A 22,012-nucleotide genomic window follows, 5' to 3' on the forward strand; every position below is an offset into this window, starting at 1 on the left:
GCTCTTCCCTAATTGGCCTGGAGAGCAGATGCAGTCAAGGTAGTAGGTAACATTGGCTTAGATGGATAAACACCCTACCTTGCTGCAACACTGCTTCCTATAGTCTTTTTTTTAAATCAGAGCTATATTCTACTCCTTGGCAATATGCCAAGCTTTGATTTATAATCTAGTTTTTTTTTAAAAAAAAATAGCATTTTAATATATTTGAGCAGTTACAGGCACAGGCTGTTTGTGTCCCCAGGGAGATGAGATGGGTTAGCATTAACATTCCTCTGTATTGCTTAAAGCTTCTCTTGTGAAAGAAAAAGCAAAACAGCCAGGCAGAGTCATTCTCCAGACGTTTTGAGACAGACTGACTGACGACGGCTCCTCCTGGTTCTGAACTGTGTTCTTGTCCCAAAGGAGAAATGTTTCTTTCACTGATAGTTGCCGTGTAGCTGGGCATTTTTCCCAACATGAAGGTAAGATGATCATTGAGCCAATTTCTGCCAGCGAAACAAAGGCTAATGTCATATTCATTTATCCAAAGCAGGGGTTTTTTTTGGGGGGGGGGAGTGGCGGCAGCCAAAAATCCCAATATGGGCACAGCACTGCCAGAATAAAGAGGTGGGAAAGGAATGTTGATGGTGTAAGAGCAGCAGCAGCAATAATTAGAATTTAAATTCAGCAGTAACTCTACCAGCATCTGCTAGTAGTTGCGGTCTACCTGATTTAGGATGCAATCCTAACCCCACTTACCTGGGAGTCAGCCCGCTTGCATTCACTAGGATTTATTTCAGAGTAGACATGGTTAAGATTGTCCTGTGACACTTGGGAAAGCAGGCCAAATGTGAGCCAATCATATACAGAAAACAATAATTTCTCCCTCCCCTTTTCTCTTTTTAGACCCTTGAACTCTTCATTCTGATAGAAATTGTGGGCTCCTTTCCTGCTTTTTTAAGGTGAGTAGTTCTTGTATAGGCTTAGGATTTATGGTAATATCTACCCCCCAGGTTACCAACTTTTTTCTCTGGTAGGGCTACTGTGTTTGTAAAAGCTGCACAACACTGAGAAATTCAACTTGTAAACAGACAGACAGATAGGTCCTCTAACTTTAATAACAGCTGCACAAGAAGCAGACATTCAAACTTGTGGCCTCTACAGGAGCTCTGTCAGAGGAAAAAGACATTAGAAGGACATTAGAAGGAACTTCTTGGACATTAGAAGGAACTTCTTGACAGTAAGGACGGTTCGGCAATGGAACCGACTGCCTAGGGAGGTGGTGGGATCCCCTTCACTGGATGTCTTCAAGCAGAAGCTGGACAGCTATCTGCGGGAGATGCTCTAGCTGTGGATTTCCTGCTGTGAGCAGGGGCTTGGACTCGATGGCCTACAAGGCCCCTTCCAACTCTATGATTCTATGATTCTAAGATGGCTACTCTATGTACAATCTCCATATAAAGTTTCTTTCATATTAACATAGAAATCATAAGAGTTTTGGAGTTCAAAGGTACCTTGGAGATCATCTAGACCAGCGTTTCCCAACTAGTGGGCCACCAGATGTTGTTGGACCACAATTCCCATCTTTCCTGAGCATTGGCAATGCTGGCTGAGGCTGATGGGAGTTGTGGTCCAACAACACCAGGTGGCCCACTAGTTGGGAAAGGCTGATCTAGACAGTAGCTGTTAGTGAGGCAGCACAGGCATGGCAGCATTGCTCAGCTGCCTTCCTAATGCTGAGTGTAGCTGCGGGTACCTGAGATGGAGAGGTTTGGAGAGCTCAGTGCAATGCATGTACAACAGCAGTATCATCAGAACACTGTCAGCAAGGTGACACCCAGGACCACACCCTGGGCTGGTTATATGTAAGAAGTCAGGTAGGTGTGGGCTGACTGAGTTTGGTGGGGCTGCACCCTATTTGCCCTCATAGACCAACCAGCACCACACACTGCTATACCTTAGCTTAGCCTTCCCCAAACTGGTACTATACAGGTGTTTTATACTACAATACTCATGATCCTTTGCCCATTGGCCATGCTGGCTGGGGCTGATGGGAGTTGGAGGGCAAAACATCTGGAGGGCACCAGGTTGGAGAAGGCTGGTTTATCTGCAATCCTAAGCACTAGCGGGGGCCAAGAGTCAACATAGGCATGATGTGGGAGATCTGCATTTGAAGACTCCATTTTGGAGTGTCAGTGCTGAGGGGAGAGGGTGTTTTAAGCCTTTGATCCTGTGCTAATCCAAATCTCTCCCCCCCCCAAAGTTGCTGAAATCTTGCAGGAGATGGGAATGGGGTGTGAATTGGCATGATACATTTATCCATATCTTCTATACCATTGTTCTTCAGCCTTGGGTCCCCAGATGTTGTTGGACTACAATTCCCATCAACCCCAGCCAGCTTAGCCAATGACCAAGGATGATGGGAGTTGTAGTCCAAAAACATCTGGGGAACCACACACATACCCAGACCTAAGAGCATCTTTGGGAGCAATTAAGGTAGGGGGATGGAATGTGGAGGGAAGCATAAGCACTCTCTTCCCCAGCCCAAGGGGGAGGACCAAACTACTCCCCCAGCTTTGCTGTTGTGATAAACAATGGAATGCCCTACAGCGGAAGCAGGGAACCTATGGCCCTCCTGATGTTGCTGAACTACAACTCCCATCAGCCCTAGCAAGGATGGCCAATAGCCAGGGATGATGGGAGTTGTCGTTCAGTAACATTTGGAGGGCCAAAGGCTCCCCACACTTGCCCTACAGCTTTAAAATAAAATAAAATATCCTGCATCACATCTGCTTTGGCCCTATTGAGTTCAATAGGACTTTCGAGTAAAAATGGTTAGAGTCTAGTGTCACATTTTCCAGTGCCAGCAAGAGCTGCTGTAATTTTTTTTGTCCTTGTGGTGGAGCTGCAGCAATCACTGCCTACTCCACTCCTCTAAAAGATACTGTATGTAACAGGAGTGGCTTTGAACAGTAATAGAGAAGGGAAGAGCTATGGCCAGGCAGGCAGAGCATTGGAGCAGCCCAGCAGCAGGGGAACAAATGCCTAGTGAGTAAACATGAGGCAGATCCTAACCATATTTACTCAGAACTGAATTCCACTGAACTCCATGGGACTTTCTCCCAAGAAAATGCTCAGAGGGCATTAGCAGCATAGTTTATGCTTTGGATGTTGCAATCCTAGTTTGGATGTTGCAGTCTCAAACAGGGTGATTGGAAGGGATGCACTCTTTCAGTTTTCTAAGACTCAATCTGGACAATACATTTAAAGCAGTATCATCCCACTTTAAACAGTCATGGTTTCCCCTAAAGAATTCTGGGAACTAGTTTGTTAAGAGTTGTTTAGAGACCCCTATTCACCTCACAGCGCTCCCTTGGAAGTTAAACCACTCTGAAAATTGTAGCTTTGTGAGGGGAATAGAGGTCTCTTAACAACTCTCAGCATCCTTACAACCTACATTTCCCAGGATTCCTTTGGGGGAAGCCGTGATTTTTAAAAGTGGTATGATACTGCTTTAAATGTATAATGCAGATGGAGCCTAAATTTCTCATTTTTCCACTCTTCAGTTCTCCACATTTCTGCAGCAATTTGTGATTTAAAAAATATATCCTCATTGCATTTTTGTACACATTTCTCCTATTAAACACATTTGTTGTATGTATTTTAGGCTAATGCTCACATTTTTACAAGCACTTTTTCTGTAATATGATGCACTTTTGTATGTTGTTCTCACAAAAATCTGTGTTTTTGTGCACATTTACCCCTAGAATATCCATTTTTGGACATATTGTTTGGCTGGAGAACTGCATCGCAAAAGTCATAGAAGTGCAAATTTTGGATGGGTGTGATTTGGTTTGCGTATTGGCTTGAGAAGTGCAAATTAGGTAGTTTCTCATTAAATTGCAAACAAAACAGAATTTCTCCTCCATCCCTCAGTTAGGATACAAGCTAGTGGCTTATTCTAGGCCATTCACCAAGTGTGGGCCTCATCGAGATTGCCAAGAAGGAGATAATGTTTTCAAAGACAGACAGGGAAATATTGCTTTGAGTCTGTTACAAGACCAGCAAGTCCCTTTCTATGGTATTGTCCCACATCTATGTGGCTGGCTTTCTTCAAGCTTCCAAAATGTTATACAGAACTTATACTGAGTCAGAATCTATCGCAGGATTGCCTATTGACTGGGAATCCCTGTCCATGGTTTCAAATAGGATTTTTTCCAAGCCTGCAGATGCTGGGGATTGAACCTGGGATCTTCTGCATGCAAGACATGTGCTTTACCACTGAGCTATGGCCCTTCTCCCAATGTTGCAATCCTTGACAATATCTTTCCTTCTCCCTAAACTCATCAGAGCTTCTCCAGTCCACTGCAGCTGGAATCCATTTGGTCCTTGGTCAGAATGTGACGGCTGTACTAAGACTCAGGTACAGTATTATAAATATGTGCCATTTATATGCTACCTGGGCCATCATCATAATCATTGTTATTTAGTTACCCAAGACTTTGAAGATATGACTACCCTATCTTCTTTAGTTATCGTTAGTTAATTTAAATATACTTTCAATAAAACAGCAATATGTTAAGTTAATTTTCAGTGATGGTTATAGATGGAGTCTGGGACTGAAACAAGCAGACCTCAGACTTGTCTGATCTACTTTGCTTTTTCTGTAACCCCAAGATCTATCAACCAGAGTCAAGTGCAAATAACACAGACACACTCACACACAGCCAGCCTTGGAGCACATTCTGAATCTTATGGATTTATTTTCAGTACTAGAGCAGAACCAAGGTCATAGTCCTTTTACACAAAAGTCTATTCACACAAAAGTTAATTCCTGGTTAGCTTTCCTTCATTTCCAAATTTCATCAGTCTAATTTAGGAGGAAAATGTTATTTTACTGTTGCTGTCAAACAAATGAGAATTAGAAACCAGTGCCAATCTATTGCAGATCACCCAAAGATCTACCAGTAGATTGCAATCTACCACTTGCCGACCCTTGGTCTAGGGCACAATCAGTTGGAAGTTCTCCTGCTCAAGTGTCCATTGGAATGGGTACTGTACAACAGCATTGTTGCATAGCCCATTCTTTCAATAGGGCTGGCACAGGAGAAGTTCCAGAAGGATTGTACCCTAGATTTCCATCTGCAGCCATCACTTAAAATCAGGCCAGCCGATGACTATGGGTGCTTCCAGAAGACCTATTTATTGAGCATTCATTGTGATTTGTTTGCTAGGAGACTGGACAATGTTGGCTATTTACTGAGCATTCATTCTGATTTGTTTGCAGGGAGGTTAAACAGCATTGCATCAAAGCCAGTGTTATCCCAAACTTTCCTGTGCATTTTCCCATTGGCTGCTTACACACCATACATTTAAAGCACATGACTTCCCCCAAGAATCCTGCGAACTGTAGGTATTGTAGCTTTGTCAAAGATAAACTAAAATTCCCATGATTCCTTGGGGAAGTCATGTGCTTTAAATGTATGGTGTATATGCCACCGTCACTTTCCTTATTGTAAAAAGAATATTTTGAGGAATCAGGTTTGTTGTACCAGATCTCCTAACCAGGTCTCACTGCAACAAATTGCCAGCATTGGGGGAGGAGGATCTAAATTAGGGCCATAGTGAAGAGGCAAAGGGTTAAAGACCTTCTGTCCCTCATGCTAGATTCCAGGTCCATATTGTCACCCCCTCCTGCATTTTGTGAAATTCCCCTTGCAGTGAAGGACACAGATACAGAGCTAACATATCATCTAGTTCAGTGGACCCCCTTTGTCACCGCAAAAATTTTCACAACCCCCACATGCTAATTGTTGTAATATTAGTCTCTGTTAATTGAAAAAAATACAGATTGAAGCATTAAATAATGTTGCTTTTTAATAATCACAACAACAAATATGATGATGATATTTATTACCTACCATTCACCCGAAGGTTCCAAAGCAGGTTATAGCAATATAAACAAATTTTGAAGGAAATGAATGGAAGGAGATAAAAGTAAACTACCTAGAGTGGTGAACAGAGCCTGGTTGATGCCAGGGTATTTGGACTCTGGCTTTAAGTGTTCCATCTGTATATAATGATGCTCCTCTTCTTGGCGCAGGAAGCTCCATACGACAGTAATAATATGTCTATCAGACAGAATGTCAACAGATGAAGCTTTCCCCATAATTGTATTCCCAAACTAGACAAGGCTTAATTTAATTTATATTTAATTTCTGCCTACCACACAGCTGTTAAAGACACAATGCCAACCCTAAACCATGCAAATAACTCAAGAATAAAAACAACAAAATTTAGACTACATATTTTAAAATTTAAAATAAATATATACAACTGTATGAAAACACACCCAAAGCCTTGCTAAACAGCAACAAAAATACACTAAGCACATTTTAAAACTTACTTTACCCATCATTTTTTTGCTTGCTTGCTTACTGCCTTGAGCCTGCCAACCAACAGCCTAACCTGCCTCATATGGTTGTTGTGTAGAAGGCTGCAGTCTCCTTTTCTGGCCATTTTAATTTTGGGAATAAACTTACTTGGGAATAAACTCCATTCTGTTGGACTTGCTTCTGAGTAGACCTGGTTAGGATTGCATCCTAAGTCCTTATATTATAGACATAATTTTTTTACTTCCTTTAACCAGAATGATGCGTCTTTGTACTATAAAGCCCCATATCCCTCCCCCACTGCAAGACAGTAGTATAGCTTCAAAGCTTCAACAGAATCTTAATCTGATATGATTACTACAACTTGATTTACCTAGGAGTAAGCCCCATTAAATATGAAGAGACTTTCTTCTGAGTAGGTATACATTGTACTATAAGTTAACTATACAGTGAATTTTTTTAACAAGTGCCCAGATGTCTTTTCATGGGGGAATGCTCTGGGACTCTGTCCCATTCCTTTTTTGGCAGGTGGCCGCCTGCCAGGGTCAGAGGTCAGAGGTCTTTACAGCCAGAGCCAATCAGCACAATCAATCTTTCCCCACTGCCACTAACAAAAGGGGGGAGAAGAGGTGCTGGAGCTTAAATAAGCCCAGCCGGCCCCTTCTCTTAATGCATTCACATTACACGCGCCTCCTTTGCTCGCATGCCGTGCTGCTCAGGGCTGTGTGTGGCAGGAACTGACTGTGCCCATTGGAAGGAAGGAAGGGGAGGTGGAGGTAGCTGCACGCACACATAGTTCAGGCTTGCAAGTTGATGGTGCACAGACCAACCATTAATTAATTAAATAATTCCTTGCTTTGCTCTTTGCAACCCCACTGACTTCCCAATCCCCAGGCTGGGAACCACCGATCTAGTTTCTCCCTAAGAGCACTATCTGAACATACCCCTAGCCTAAAGGATTGTTTTTGGATTTAGATTCGCAGAAGGACCATAGCAGTTTATGGGCAGTTTGGAGGACATCCATGTTTGGGGAATTCATTTGAATCCCGCCCGTGTGTTCCTACAAGAGGGTGTCCAACCGAAGACGGATGTGGTGATCGTTTTAGATGTTCATCGGGTATGTTGCTTCAAGACCAAGTGGCCACTGCTGAAGCCAATGTGATCTGTTTGAGGCAAAAAAAGAGGGAGATCTGAGAATGCAAGTGTTAACTGGTGTGTATGATATGGCATGCTGAGGTGGAGCATCAAACCAGAGACTGAAAGATAAGATTGAAAGCCTGAAACATAACGGAAGTGGAGGCAGAAACAAGTCAGATGAGATTTGCTATTTTTAGGTTTCCAAGACTGGCGGTTGATAGTACATGTTGATCTAGTAAAGGTCATAGGCAAACTAAGGCCTTTTATGTCAGTGAGGTTCACAATGGCCCCGTGTCAGCTTCTGTTCTGTGAAATTTAAATTTAAACAGGCAAAGGATATATTTTGTGTGAACTTGGTATGTTGTTTAGATCAAACATTTTGGGCCAGGGAGTACATTCAGAAATCTGAGGAAGTGTCATGAGCACCACCATCAAATGCCTGTCATGGTGAGAGTGGTGACCCACCTTGTCACAAAGGATAACTTCCCAAGAAACTAAGCATGAGGCAGAGATTAGGCTTGAGTCCCAGATATCAAACCACACATTTGCCCTGCAAAACAAAACGACCCATTTCACAGAAGGAAAACTGGGGATGCTCAGAGAAACGCATCCATCCCCCAAAGCCACAAAAAACTGGCAAAACCCACCTGCAAACACAAAGCAAAAAAGAAAGAAAAGAAACAGAAAACCAGGCATAGGGAAAAGGGAAGCTGAAGGCACTTTGCTTTTCAGCCTGCTCAGTGTTGCCCACGAAAAATTAAAAGAGAAAAGAAAAACACTATAGGACGGAGGCCTCCATGGGAATATAAGAAGAGCCTACTGGATCAGGGCAGAGACATATCTAGTCCCGCATCCGGTTCTCACAATGGCCAACCAGATACCTATGGGAAGCCCGAAAGTCAGACCCGAGTTCATTAGCACTCTACCCACTTGTGATTCCCAGCAGTCGGCATTCAGGGGCATCCTGCCTCTGACAGTGGAGAGCACTGGTGCCAATTGAGGTGGCTCAGGACACTGTGCTGCTCAAGGGCACCACACGGGGGATCCCAGGCTTAGATGATGGAGAAGGAGTTTTGAAGGAGATCTGTTCTCTCTATAAAAATGTATATTCTTATGACCCACCCTATGTTTTGTGATGTTTGTGATTTCAAGTTGTTTTAAAATTGTTTTAATGATGTATTTCAAACTGTTGTAACCCGCCCTGGAACCTCAGGATGAAGGATGGATATAATAATAATAATAATAATAATAATAAAAAAGCTGGGTTCAAGAGTTTCTTCACTAACACCGTATTATCTGTCTTTATGACCATAGGTCAGTGCATTAGCAAATCCTTGGTGTGCAATGGAGATCATGACTGTGAGGAAGATGGTGCTGATGAAGATCAATGTGAAGAGATCAAGATGGTGTGTGAAAACATTAAACCACCCCTTAAGCCACCTCCTAATGTAGAGCTTACAGGAGCAGGGTAAGTTTCCGTCATAGTTTTCACTAGTCTCAGTGCAATGATTGTCTGTTATTTATGAATAATGACATCCCTTAGCTTTTATAGAGGGTTCAGGTGTTTATGTAGTTTCAAGTGTTCAAAGCATTCCATCTAGATTGTGCTGTGGCTGTGTGGAATGAGATTATCTTTTCACTAGCTGAATAACTACCACTGCTTCTTTGATGGGGCCATTCTGGGAGGCATTCCAGGGCATGCCCATCTGTTCCTCCTTGCTTCCCACTGTTGCTACAGCTTATTTTCCTGTTTCTCCCTCTGAGACAAGCTTCACCACTTCCCACAAAGAGAGGTCAAGGCATGCAGAGGTTACTGCTCCTCCTCTCACTGCTTGCTTGCTTGGAGAAGACAGGTGCATTGGAAGCTACAGCAAGGAAGAGAAGCAGCGAAGCCAGGAGGTTCCAGGGCTTGAAAGTGGGGCCCTTACCAGGGCATGGGCCTTGGCAGGTGCCTGACACTGCCAACTCCTGACAACAGCCCTGAGGCCACTGATGGCTAGAAAGTGTTTCACTATCCTTCCTCTTTCAATAAGACTTTTAAGTTGAGACCTTATCCCAGTCTGCGTCTGTGTTGGAATTGCTTTTTAATGTTTTTAAACCTTTTTTAAGAAAATGTTTTTAACCTTTTTTAAAGATGTTTTGAAAGCTTTTTAAAAAAAAATGTTTTTAAAGATTTTTTGTTTTAATGTATTTTAAAGTCTGTTTTTATGATGTTTTAATGTGTTTTTAGTGCTTTTGTTTGCCTCCCTAGGGTCCTTCTAGAAGGAAGGGCAGGATATAAATCAAATAATCAAATAATAAATAAATAAATAATGGAAATCTCTTTTGCTTGCATTAAGAGCTGGAGAGCAATAGTGATGGAGATGAGAAAGGGCCATAGCTCATCGGTAGAGGATCTTCTTTATTTTATTTTAATTTATATATATATATATATATATATACAGTCATAAACCAAAATGGAGACAATACTCAAAAAATCAGAAGAAGGCTAGGACTGGGGACAGCAGCTACAAGAGAACTAGAAAAGGTCCTCAAATGTAAAGATGTATCACTGAACACTAAAGTCAGGATCATTCAGACCATTGTATTCCCGATCTTTATGTACGGATGTGAAAGTTGGACAGTGAAAAAAGCAGATAAGAGAAAAATCAACTCATTTGAAATGTGGTGCTGGAGGAGAGCTTTGCGCATACCATGGACTGCAAACCATGGACTGCAAACAAGACAAATAATTGGGTGTATATACATCCCGCCCTTCCTCCCCATAGGAGTCCTTTACATGCAGAAGGTCCCAGGTTCAATCCCTCCCTTCTTCAGGTAGGACTGGGAAAGACTGCTGTCCAAAACCCTGGAGAGCCACTGTCAGTCATAATAGCTGAAGAACGGCAATGTGGGAGATAATAAAAATGATGATGATGATTATCATGATTGCATAAGAGCTGGAGAGTAAAAGCATGGGAGATAATTATGATGATGTGTTAGATAATAACAGCAACACCTTAGGTTTTCTAGGCTCTATACATAATATTGAGAAAATAGTACATCTGCCTACTTGCAGGTTTATGTTTTAATAGACACAATACAAAAGGAAAAAGGGTTAGGAAGGGAAGAGGTAAAGAAGCAAATTCTCCATACAGTTAAATGCCCAGGTGGAATGGCCAGTGAGGGATTCCGTTTCAGGAGAGGAGGAGCCAAATGGCTGAGAGGCCCTCCCAAGGCAATGGAATGGGCCACACTGTCCCACGTTGCCTCCTGCCAGATAGAAATGGCTTTTGAAAGAAAGCTGTTTCTGGGAATTAAAATAGAATCATTAAAGGAGACTGAGCTCTTGAAGTTGTTGAATTGGGAGGGGGGGAGGCAGTAATTCCAAATGTTCCTTTCTCACCTATCTGACCGCTTCCTTGTCCCCCAGTACAAATAAAATCACACAAGACTCCAGTTCTTTCACTTCACAAGTAAACTGGCCCTATAAAAGGCTGACTACTCAAGATAGGCTCATTGAAATGAATGCATCTAAGTTACTCATGTCCATTAACTGCAACGGGTCTACTCTGAGTAGGAATAGCATTGGATACACTTGTTCCCTAAAAACAAACAAAACTTCCTACTGCTCAGGGCAGTACAACATGCAATAATTGCCTCAGCCAGTGTAATTATCTCTATGTTGTAGATGGACAAGAGATACTGTACCATCTCAGTCCAGTGATTCATAGGACTGGTCATGAGCTGCTGCTGCTATTCCTTAGCTCTCAGTGTTTACCAGAACTTCAGCATAAAGGATAGGTGATTATTGCAAAGAAAATCAATTACCTTTTTTGTGTGTTCCTGTGGCCATGTGGGTGACCTCCATTCAGACTGAACACAAGGGAAAAAGATGTGAGGAGATTGGCCATTGTTGTCTGTCAAGTTGCATTAATTTTACCTAGAAATGGGACTTTGCAAGGGCAGTTGCCATAGAGATAAAATGCATTAGAATTATCAGGTACTTGCTGTTCTCTGTTGACACTATCAAGGGGAACATTTTTTTAAAAAACATCCTGATGTAACCTGCTATGGCAGGAATCTGCATCATGGCTCTGCCAGTACAAAATTTCATTATAGAGTACCTTGTTCTTTGCATAATTTAGTTTCATACAGATGTACACTAACATTTAGTTAACAATTGACGTTTCTAAATCCTGTGAACTTAACAATCTGTGTTGTGACTCTGATTGGTTGCAGCTTTGATGCTCTTACGGGTGAGAGCAGAGGTGGAGTCATCCATACAAAGAGTTTTGGTGGCCAATGCAGAAAGGTGTTCAGCGGGGACCAGAGAGAATATTATCGGCTGAGTGACAGTGTCCTTGCTTACACATTCCAGGTGTGTTTGCTTGCTTGCTTTCAGCCATAATGTTATCAAGGAATCGGAAAAGAAGCAACCTGCCAATTACATTTGCATTTAAAGGCAAACCCACCTGACACTTTCCAAACAATACACAATCTGAAACACAGCCATCCTTCAAAATTCTCACTTCTCTGAAGTTTGCAATGCTGTTCTCTAGCCAAGTAATGTGTAGAACAATGCATATACTAGGGTAAAGTGTGCATAAAAAATGATATATTGATGAAAACACCATGCAAAAATGCATTATATTTGGGGAAATTGCCTTGCAAAAATGTGTATATTGGGCAAAATTGCATGTAAAGATGTGTTAATTAGGAGAAATTTGCACTAAAATGCTGGTGAATTTTCATATCAATTTTTTTTTAAAAAAATCACAAACGTGCAGAAATATGAGGAATTGAATTTAAGATTGGGAAAATGAGAAAGTGAGAGACCCAAAATTGACAGATCCATCCATCCCTAGGCAGATGCTACTTTGGGGTAGGTGAGGCACTGTTGCTTACCAGGAAGGGGACAGGCGAGGAGGCTGGTGTAATGCAAACACACTGGCATTGGCTCAGCTGGAGTACTTGCACATGGCAACCTACCACCATCACAACCCTCCTGGCGAGCAACAATGACCCACCTGTTAGGGAGGTAGTGTAGCAGCTCTACCCCACCTGGCAAGCTGCTTTGGTTAGCATAGGAAGCTGCTTTATACTTTGTCAGACCATTGGTTCATCTCTCTTTGTATTGTCTACACTGGCAGCAACTCTCCAGGGTTTCAGGCAGGATTCTCTCCCAGCCATACATGGAGATGCCCAGGATTGAACCCGGGACTTCTCCATGCAAGTCAGATGCTCTGCCCCTGAGCTATGGTCCTTCCAATGGATGGGCCAGTCTCTTTCCAGTCAGTGCCAATTTTGCACTTGTTCATTCATAAATCCATCCCATCCTGTTTCCACATGTATAAAAGTACAGAAATTTGTAGTTAACTGCAATTTTTTTTTATTAAGTATTTCTATCCTGCCCTTCTACCCTATAATAGGGCACTCAGGGCGGCTTACAAAAAATATTACAAAAATAAAATCAAACACGTACATAATAAAATTGCAAACAATAAAATCACAAAAACATTAAAATAAATTAAAATACATAAAATACAATTAAAATACATAAATATTCTATTGTGAAAACAAATATTGGAATTTCAGATTTAAATGAAAAGGGTAAAATAAATAAAAAACTTCCCAACTGAGGATGTATATTACTGATGATGTACTTTGACATGAATTAGAAAATACAACTCATACTATTGTTATATGCTGCAATGTACCTCACCAAGTATATGTTAAAAAAATACTGCTGAATGGCTAAAACAATGTAAAATTCAACAAAGGGGTTCACAAAGGTATCACAAACTAGGTTTACAAAACTTCAGCAATCCTAAAAATAAAAAACCCTATCATTTTCTAAAGTTCTAAATTTATAATATTTTCATCACAAAATAGGTATGTAAATATATATATATATACTGTTACGAAGGGACCTTGAACTTCCTCATGAGCAGAGCTCACTAGAAATGCAAGTTCCCATATCAAGCGAGAGCAGTAGGAACTTTTGCTGGAGTTACACGCACGTCACCCCCAGAGTATGTATAAATTTACCCTTAACCCAATGACACACACTGAAAGTAAAAATAAAGAGTGGTTTTATTAAGAGAAGAAACAAGGCAAAATATTGCAGTTTACAATTGCAGTTAACATTGAGCAGCTTTATTCATTCATTCAGCAACACTGGATAGACTAAAGCAAAGAGACTAACCCTATAAACACTTTCACATTAAGCTCACCCACACAGAAAGAAAAAAGGAAAGAAAAAGGCCCAGATAGTTGCATATACCTTTCCTGGAGAGTTGCTGCAAGACTAAGGCTGAGAGAGAGAGACTTTCGTATCTAGCCCAATAAGCAAAAGCTCCGCCCTTTGTAACCAGCGCCAGATTTGAAAGTTCTCACCCAAATCTATAGCTCTGAAATTGTCCCAAAGATGCTAGCGTGCGTTGGTCAGAAAAGCAGCTGTTGGAGCCCTTCAGACGAGGAACTGCCCACCCCTTGTCACTCCTCATTTATACCTTTTCCTAACTAAACTGACCCCAATGTAAACCCAATGTAAATGACTCCAGGAAGATGTGGACGTGACAAACAAGAACAATGAAAGAATTTAGGATCATCAGTCAAGGAATGTGTTGTTTTTCCAGAAACCATGCCTTGGGGAATTCCCAGATAACGACTGTAATCTCCTACCTGTGAACTCCTAATGTTCTACCTCTTCCTTTAAGACTATCATAAGGGTTATGCAGACCATTTCCTAGTTTGAAAGGAGCTATCCTGTCTCCTCCAAAGGCTTAGAAATGCATAACATTTCCCAGTTTGAAAGGAGCTATTCTGTCTCCTCCTAAAGGTTTTAGATTATCATAAACATTTCCTTTGTTTGAAAGGAGCACCTGTTCTTACTGGGTGACATTCTCCAAATTTCCATAGGAGCCAGGAAGTCTGTACCTTCAGGTTTGCAAGATATGTACTCAGAGGTCTCAGAGGAGCTGTCTCCCAGGAATCGTTGCTGTTGCAGGCTTTCCAAACTCTGGTTCACTGAGATGAATCAAAGATTAAAAATTCCCAGTATTTGATTTCTCATTACAACACACACACACACATATGGAGAGAGGGGGAGAGAGTTTTGAAAGCAACAAACAGAACTTCACCCAGGCTCTGTTTTGTTAATCACAATTACGTGTGTGTGTGTGTGTGTGTGTGTATGTATATGTATATCCATCTCCCAACCACCCCGATCATATGTTTAATCAGGGTTATAAACCCTGATTACACATTTAGTCGAGATGAAGGAGATGCATACAGACTGCCGGTGTATTTCCTTCTCCCTTTCCCCCTTGCCACCAAACTGCCTTCTGTTTGACAACCCTTTTGACACTCCATGTGGACCTGTGGCTGCCTTAAACTGATCTGGCCAAATCCCAAGTTGAACTGAATCAACCCAATTCGGTTAGGGATCTGGGATTTGGATCTTGTGCACAGCCCTAATGATTATGTTCTGAACTATTTATTAGTCCAAGAGATGTGAATTAGATTGGTTTGCTTAAAAATGCTATCTGAACAAACTTTTAAAAATGAAAAGTAGGGGGGAAATCTGCATTATCTTGAGGGTTCAGGCTGACCAGGAAAAAAAATAGTTGCAAAAATTTGGTGGCCAGTTGAGACATCCTGCAGAAAGAAGTTACAAAGCTTTACCTGAATAATATTTCAGGCCTATATTTCATTTAGATACGCATTTTTAAGAGAAAAATTGCATTTAAATACGTATCTTAAGATAAATTATAAATTTTAAGCATGAAAATTTGGGAGAAAATACCCATTTATATATGTAAATTACATATTTTAGGTATTTAAATTTTATTTTGAGAGGAACTTTAAAGAAATTTGCAGATGAATGCAGAAACAGAATGGAATTATGGGCAAAAACATGTGAAAGTGGCCTAGTTTCATCAACTACTAGCAGCAGCCAAGGGAAAGGGTGGCTCTACGGGTTTTCCAGTAGGCATCAGGAAGTAACATCAGAGGCACAGGGCTGTTTGATCAGCATATGCAATGTGTGGGGAACCTTTTTCAGCCCAAGAGCCACATTCCCTCATGGACAACATTTTTTGGGGGGGGGGCAGGCCAGCAGTTGGCAAAAAGTGTGCCTGCAACCTTACACAGTAGGCTATATTTCTGTCAGGCAAAGATCAGAGATCCATGCAGTCAAGCAAGCAAGAGGCATGGAGCAGGACCAGTGAAGAGAGGGCCTGGGGAGAATCAGAAGGGCCAGAAAGAGAGGCCTAGAGGGCCACATTCAGCCCCTAAGCTTGAAGTTCCCCAGCCTTGCATTTGCAGTGCTGCTGCCCACATTCTCTCCTGCCATCATCTCTTGATGCGTGCCATCAGCCAAGATGGTGGCAGAGGCTTCAGCCCCTTAAGGAAACCTCGGCTGCCATCATTATTGATGGCAAATCTGTGCGCCACAAAAAACAACGGAAAAGTAGGTAAAGCAGGGGGATGGCGGTCTGCGGATGCTTCCATGGATCGTGGAAGGAGAGCGGAGGGCCCCCTGTAGCTCCAGGGGCCCTCGGGCCAGTGCCCCACAGGCCTCCAAGAGCTCCGGGCCCCTAGGGTTCAGCCTACTAAGCCTAATGAATAATCCGGCCCTGATCCCAGGCTGCTGGCTATGCTGACAGTGGCTGATCAGAGTTGTTTTGTTGTTGTTGTTATATACCTTCAAGCCGATTGCGACTTATGGCGACCCTATGAATCAGTGACCTCTGATAGCTGATCAGAGTTGTAGTCCAACAATAATTGAAGAGCACCACATTGGCTAACGTACCTTTGAGGAGCACAGTTCAGTCTATGAGGCTTGGGGCAGTGGACTCTGTCATGTTCCTATATTAATGTATATATGGTAAGTGTTGTTGTTTTAGAAGATACATGGTAAGTGGAGTGAAAGAGGAGGGGGAGTGAATGGGCAGTAGAATGCGAGATGATTGGCTGAGTGTTTAAAATGGCTGAATGTATAAAAGGAAGAGTGAGAGTGGAATCGGGGGGGGGGAGAAGAGAACTGAGTGGGTTGGTTGGTGGGGTTTAGAGAGTTGTTTACCAGGAGGGAGGTGGAGTTCGGATTAGTATTGAGTAAAACCATATGCTTATGTGCCTTAAGAAGAAATCTTGTTAATCTTGTTAGCTTTGTTATCTGTAATAAATACTTAATTTGGTTTACCAAAGGCCTGATCCTTGGCTGGGGTTTCACAGACCAGAAGGGAGGGTAAGGTAATGACCAAGGCTAAGGGGAACTGTAACAAATGGTGGCAGCGGTGAAGAGAATAACAATACCAGTATTCAGAGTCTCTGGGAATACTAGTATTGGGACGTTACTGGTGGTTGCCTAGCAGGGGGATCTGTTGAGATCTGTGCTAGAGCGGGGAGAGAAACCATAAGAGAGAGCGGTCCGGACTGGTGGAGTCCCTGGTGGTGCCTAGTGACAGGCAGTAACCATGAGCAGGTAGGAACCTGACAGGGAGAGCCAGGGAAGGACGCATCACACGTGGTGTCAGTAGCGGTGGGATACGAACAACAGAGAATCCAGATACAGTGGTGTGGCAAACAGAAATAACAAAACAAGATTTCTTGTGAGAGTGACTGGCAAAGAGTGTGTGGCAAAGAGTGAGTGAACTCAAACACCATGGCTGAATATATAAAAATGAAAAGAGAGGAGCTGGTGGAGAAGTGCATAACATTCAATTTACCTCACAAGGGTAAAGGGGTAGATGAATTGAGGGTAGCACTTATAGGATTTGCAACTGCCCAGCAAAAACAACCTATCAGAGAAGAGACCCCAGAAGGATATTTAAGCAATCCCACTTATATAGAGTACTTGAGAGAGAAGTTAAGATGGGAGGCTGAGGAAAAAGATAAGCAGAGGGAGTTGGAAGCTGAGAGATTGAGGAGGGAGGCTGATGAGAAAGAAAAGCAGCGGGTCTTTGAGGCTGAGGAAAAAGATAAACCGAGACTTGGAAGCTGAGAGATTGAGGATGGAAGCTGAGAAGTTGAAGATGGAAACTGAGAGAATGAGAATGGGGTTTGAGGAGAGGGAGAAGCAACAAGCAGTGGATGCCGAATTACAAGTAGAAAAGTTAAAATTTGAAAGAGAGAAGTTTCATTCTGATGAAACAAGAAAGGACAGAGATGGAGCAAAAATAAAAATTACTCCAAAGGACTTTGCTGTCTATGAGCCTGGTCAAGATCCTCAAATTTACCTCAGCACCTTTGAAAAAGCAGCTCAGTTGTGGGGGCTACCTGAAGATAAATACATGCAGTATTTATCAAATCTGATTAAAAGTTAATTGGCTGAGGTATACCAATATTTCCCCTCAGACAAGCCCGTCACCTATGCTGAATTCAAAGAAGCAGTGTTTAAAAGATTCAGACTGGGGCCTGATTATTTTAGAAAGCTTTTCAGAAATTGCCAGATACAGACAGGGAGGTCTTTTGTGGAACTGGGAGCAAAGTTGATGGATATATTTGGAAAGTGGATGAGTAGTGCCAAAGCTCAGTCAGTGGAAGAGGTGAAAAGCCTCATGATACTGGATCAATTATACCATCAGTTACCACCAGAAATAAGGCTCCTGGTCAAAGACCGTTCCCCTACATCTGTGCAGGAGGCCGCAGAGATGGTGGATCACTTCGCCTCCAATAGAACTGGCTGGGTGGGGAAAACATCAAGAGAGTTTAAACCCAGACCATATAGTGCTGGCAGAAGGGATGTGGTACCACAGCGAGTGAGTCCTCCAGTAAAATCTGAAGGGCACAGGACACCCCAGAGTGGATCTGTGTACCCTAAAAGTGAGGAGAAATTATGCTACAAATGTGGTAGACCGGGGCACCTACGTTTTCAATGTGAGGTTGCCAACCCCATTAGTAATCCTACTCAGACAAGGACAGTGAAAACAGAGCTCAAGGCTTTAGAAACAGCGAAAAAGGTTCAGTTCTGCCAGATAAACTGGACAGAAGTAACAGACCTTGATTCAAGTCTGAGAGAGGGAGTGAGTGTACAAGGGGCAAATTATTGGGCATTGCTTGATACTGGTGCCGCTCAGACATTACTGAGGCCAGATTTAATAAAATCTGAGGTAATATTACCTCAGGAAACTGTGACTATCCAAGGAGTGAGAGGTCAACCAGAAAGTTTGCCTGTGGCCCTGGTGGATATGACTTGGAGAGGCCGAGAGGGCCGATATAAAGTAGGCATTAATGCCCAGCAACAAGAACCAGTAATACTGGGAAGGGATGTAATGGGCGCCCAAGGAAAGATCTATGTAGTGACCAGACAGCAAATTGGCAGAGAAAAAGAAGCCATATTAAGGGGGGCTGAAACAAACAGGGTGGAATCTGTTAACCAGCCTCAGGTCACCATAGCAACCACTAGCAGGCCTGCTGAAGGAGACAAACTGTATCAAGTGGTCTCTGGGGAAGAGACAGAGCATTTCAGAGAAGAGCTGAATAAAGATATAAGTTTGAAGCAGATAAAGGAACAAGCCCTGACCCAACAGATTCCTTTCACTGACAAACTGAGGAATCAAGTTGTGTGTGAGAATGGGATTTTATATAGACTGTGGATGCCTGCTGAGAGAAAGGGTGAATGTGAACCAGTGAAACAAATGATGGAAGTGGTGAAAGAGAATTTGAGTCAAGCTCAGCAGAAGCAACGTTATTGGTATGACAGAACAGCCAGAGAACGTGTGTATGATGTGGGAGATATGGTTATGGCGTTCATACCCAGGAAACATGACAAATTACAGGCTAACTGGGAAGGACCATATACCATCAGAGAAAGGCTTGACACAGTGATGTATGTAATTACCACTAACCAATTAAACAAAAGCAAAGTGGTTCATGTAAATATGTTGAAGCCTTACCATACCAGGGATGCACAGGTGTTGCAAGTTACCTTATTCCCTGAGGGAAGTGGGCCTGAACTTCCAGATTTGGTACAGGAAAGCAAAGACAAAGGAGGGGTAGATCAAGTAGAATGGTCAGAGGAGGTGAAGGAGGAAGTAAAAGAAGAGATTCTGAGAGTTTTGAAAACCTATAGGAATCTCTTTAGCAACAAACCTGGCCGAACCAGTATAGTTATACATTCCATTGATACTGGAGATCATGCCCCAATCAGATCTGTTCCGTACCATGTGAATGGGAAAGTTTTGAATGAGATCAAAAAGGAGGTGGAAGAGATGCTGGAATTAGGAGTGATCAGGGAATCCATCAGTCCCTGGGCCTCAAGTATTGTCCTGGTTCCGAAAAAAGATGGAACGACAAGGTTTTGCATTGATTATCGGCTAATCAATAAAATTACTGTCCCAGATGCGTATCCTATGCCTAGGGTAGACGCAATGTTAGAGTTATTGGGGGCAGCAACCATTATCTCTACACTAGATCTCTGTAAAGGATTTTGGCAAATGGAACTAGACGAGCAATCCAGAGCCAAAACTGCCTTCAGTACACCAGATGGGTTATATGAGTTTGTGACCTTACCCATGGGACTAAGGAACTCACCAAGTTCATTTCAGAGGCTAATCAATACTGTGTTGCGAGGCATGTCAGATTTTGCAGTGGCCTATATCGATGACGTAGCCATTTTTAGCAAGTCGGTGACTGAGCATGTCCAACACCTGACAACAGTATTGGAGGCCTTAAGAAAAGCAGGCCTCACAATAAAAGCTAAGAAATGCCAGTTTGGACTAAAGGAAGTAATCTATTTAGGACATAAGGTGGGGAGTGGGAAAATCACCCCCTTATGGAGCAAGGTGGAGGCAATACAAGCGTGGCCGATCCCCTTAACCAAAAAACAAGTAAGGGCATTTCTGGGTGTGGCTGGATTTTATAGGAAGTTTGTGAGAAATTTTGGGGAAATAGCAACCCCCTTGCATGAATTGACCAAGAAGAAGTGTTCTGAGCGTGTGGTATGGACGGATGAATGTCAGAAGGCTTTTGATCTGCTGAAGCAAGCCTTGTGCCAAGGACCCATATTAATAGCACCAGACTATGAGCAACCATTCATCGTGGCTACAGATGCGTCAGACCTCGCGCTGGGAGTCGTCTTGCTGCAGGAGAGAGAAGGCACCAGACATCCAGTGGCGTATCTGAGTCGCAAGCTGACGCCGAGGGAGAAAAACTATTCATCGGTCCAGAAGGAGTGCCTAGCGGTCGTGTGGGGACTGAACAAGTTGCGCCCATACGTGTGGGGACGAAGATTCACAGTGACTACGGATCATCGGGCCTTGTTATGGTTGCAGACTATGAAAAACCATAACACTATGCTGCAGAGGTGGTCCTGGGCCCTACAGGACTATCAAGTGGACTTCCAGTTCATCAAAGGCAAGGACAATGTACTGGCCGATGGACTTTCCAGGCAAGTGGCTGGGACTGCAGTGACGTGACCAGACAGAGGAACAAAGAAAGACATTTTCCCCATAGAGACTTTTATTTGTTAATGCGACGTATAAATCCTGGAACAGGAATAATACTCTGCCGTTGTTTAAGGGGGGGGAAATGTGATGTTCCTATATATTAGTGTATATATGGTAAGTGCTGGTTGTTTAGAGTATACATGGTAAGTAGTGAAAGAGGAGGGGGAGTGAATGGGCAATAGAATGCTTGATGATTGGCTGAATGTTTAAAATGGCTGACAGTATAAATGAAAGGATGACAGGTAAATCTGGGGGAATGTGAGGTGGTGAATTGTGGAATCTGGGGGGAGAAGAGAAAGAGTGGATTGCTTGGTGGGGCTTAGAGAGTTGTTTACCAGGAGGGAGGTGGAGTTCGGATTAGTATTGAGTAAAACCATATGCTTATGTGCCTTAAGAAGAAATCTTGTTAATCTTGTTAGCTTTGTTATCTGTAATAAATACTTAATTTGGTTTACCAAAGGCCTGATCCTTGGCTGGGGTTTCACAGACCAGAAGGGAGGGTAAGGTAATGACCAAGGCTGAAGGGGAACTGTAACAAATAGTGGCAGCGGTGAAGAGAATAACAATACCAGTATTCAGAGTCTCTGGGAATACTAGTATTGGGACGTTACTGGTGGTTGCCTAGCAGGGGGATCTGTTGAGATCTGTGCTAGAGCGGGGAGAGAAACCATAAGAGAGAGCGGTCCGGACTGGTGGAGTCCCTGGTGGTGCCTAGTGACAGGCAGTAACCACGAGCAGGTAGGAACCTGACAGGGAGAGCCAGGGAAGGACGCATCACAGACTCCACAAATTAACTTTCTGGGGAGGACTGATGTTCAGTGGTAGGGAGAGCATCTGCTTTGCATACAGGAGGTCCCAGGTTGAATCCCTGGCATCTCCGGGGGAGAGATACCCCTGCCTGAAACCTTGAAGAGCCTCTGCCAGTAAGTGCGGATGATACTGAGCTAGATGAATGAATACTCTGACTCTGTATAAGGCAGCTTCCTATGTTCCTAATACTGGCTACCTCTGACCTGCCATATATCACCCCACATCCCTACCCTGGGCCTCTCCGCCAAATAACTACCTGTA

The 22,012-nt window shown here is 42.8% G+C and overlaps 1 protein-coding gene across 1 annotated transcript in view; it reads left to right on the forward strand.

The window, feature by feature from the left end:
- Positions 1-243: 243 nt before the first annotated feature.
- C7 (complement C7) overlaps positions 244-22,012 on the forward strand; it is a 58,872-nt gene continuing 37,103 nt past the window's right edge. Inside the window, exons 1-6 of the mRNA XM_061617169.1 lie at positions 244-461; positions 886-941; positions 4,330-4,402; positions 7,347-7,488; positions 8,823-8,976; positions 11,730-11,868. Coding sequence (XP_061473153.1) covers positions 456-461; positions 886-941; positions 4,330-4,402; positions 7,347-7,488; positions 8,823-8,976; positions 11,730-11,868 — 570 coding nt within the window. The 5' untranslated portion in view covers positions 244-455. The remainder of the gene's footprint in view (positions 462-885; positions 942-4,329; positions 4,403-7,346; positions 7,489-8,822; positions 8,977-11,729; positions 11,869-22,012) is intronic.

This window comes from Rhineura floridana, chromosome 1 (genome assembly GCF_030035675.1).
Source record: "Rhineura floridana isolate rRhiFlo1 chromosome 1, rRhiFlo1.hap2, whole genome shotgun sequence".
Lineage (NCBI taxonomy): Eukaryota > Metazoa > Chordata > Lepidosauria > Squamata > Rhineuridae > Rhineura > Rhineura floridana.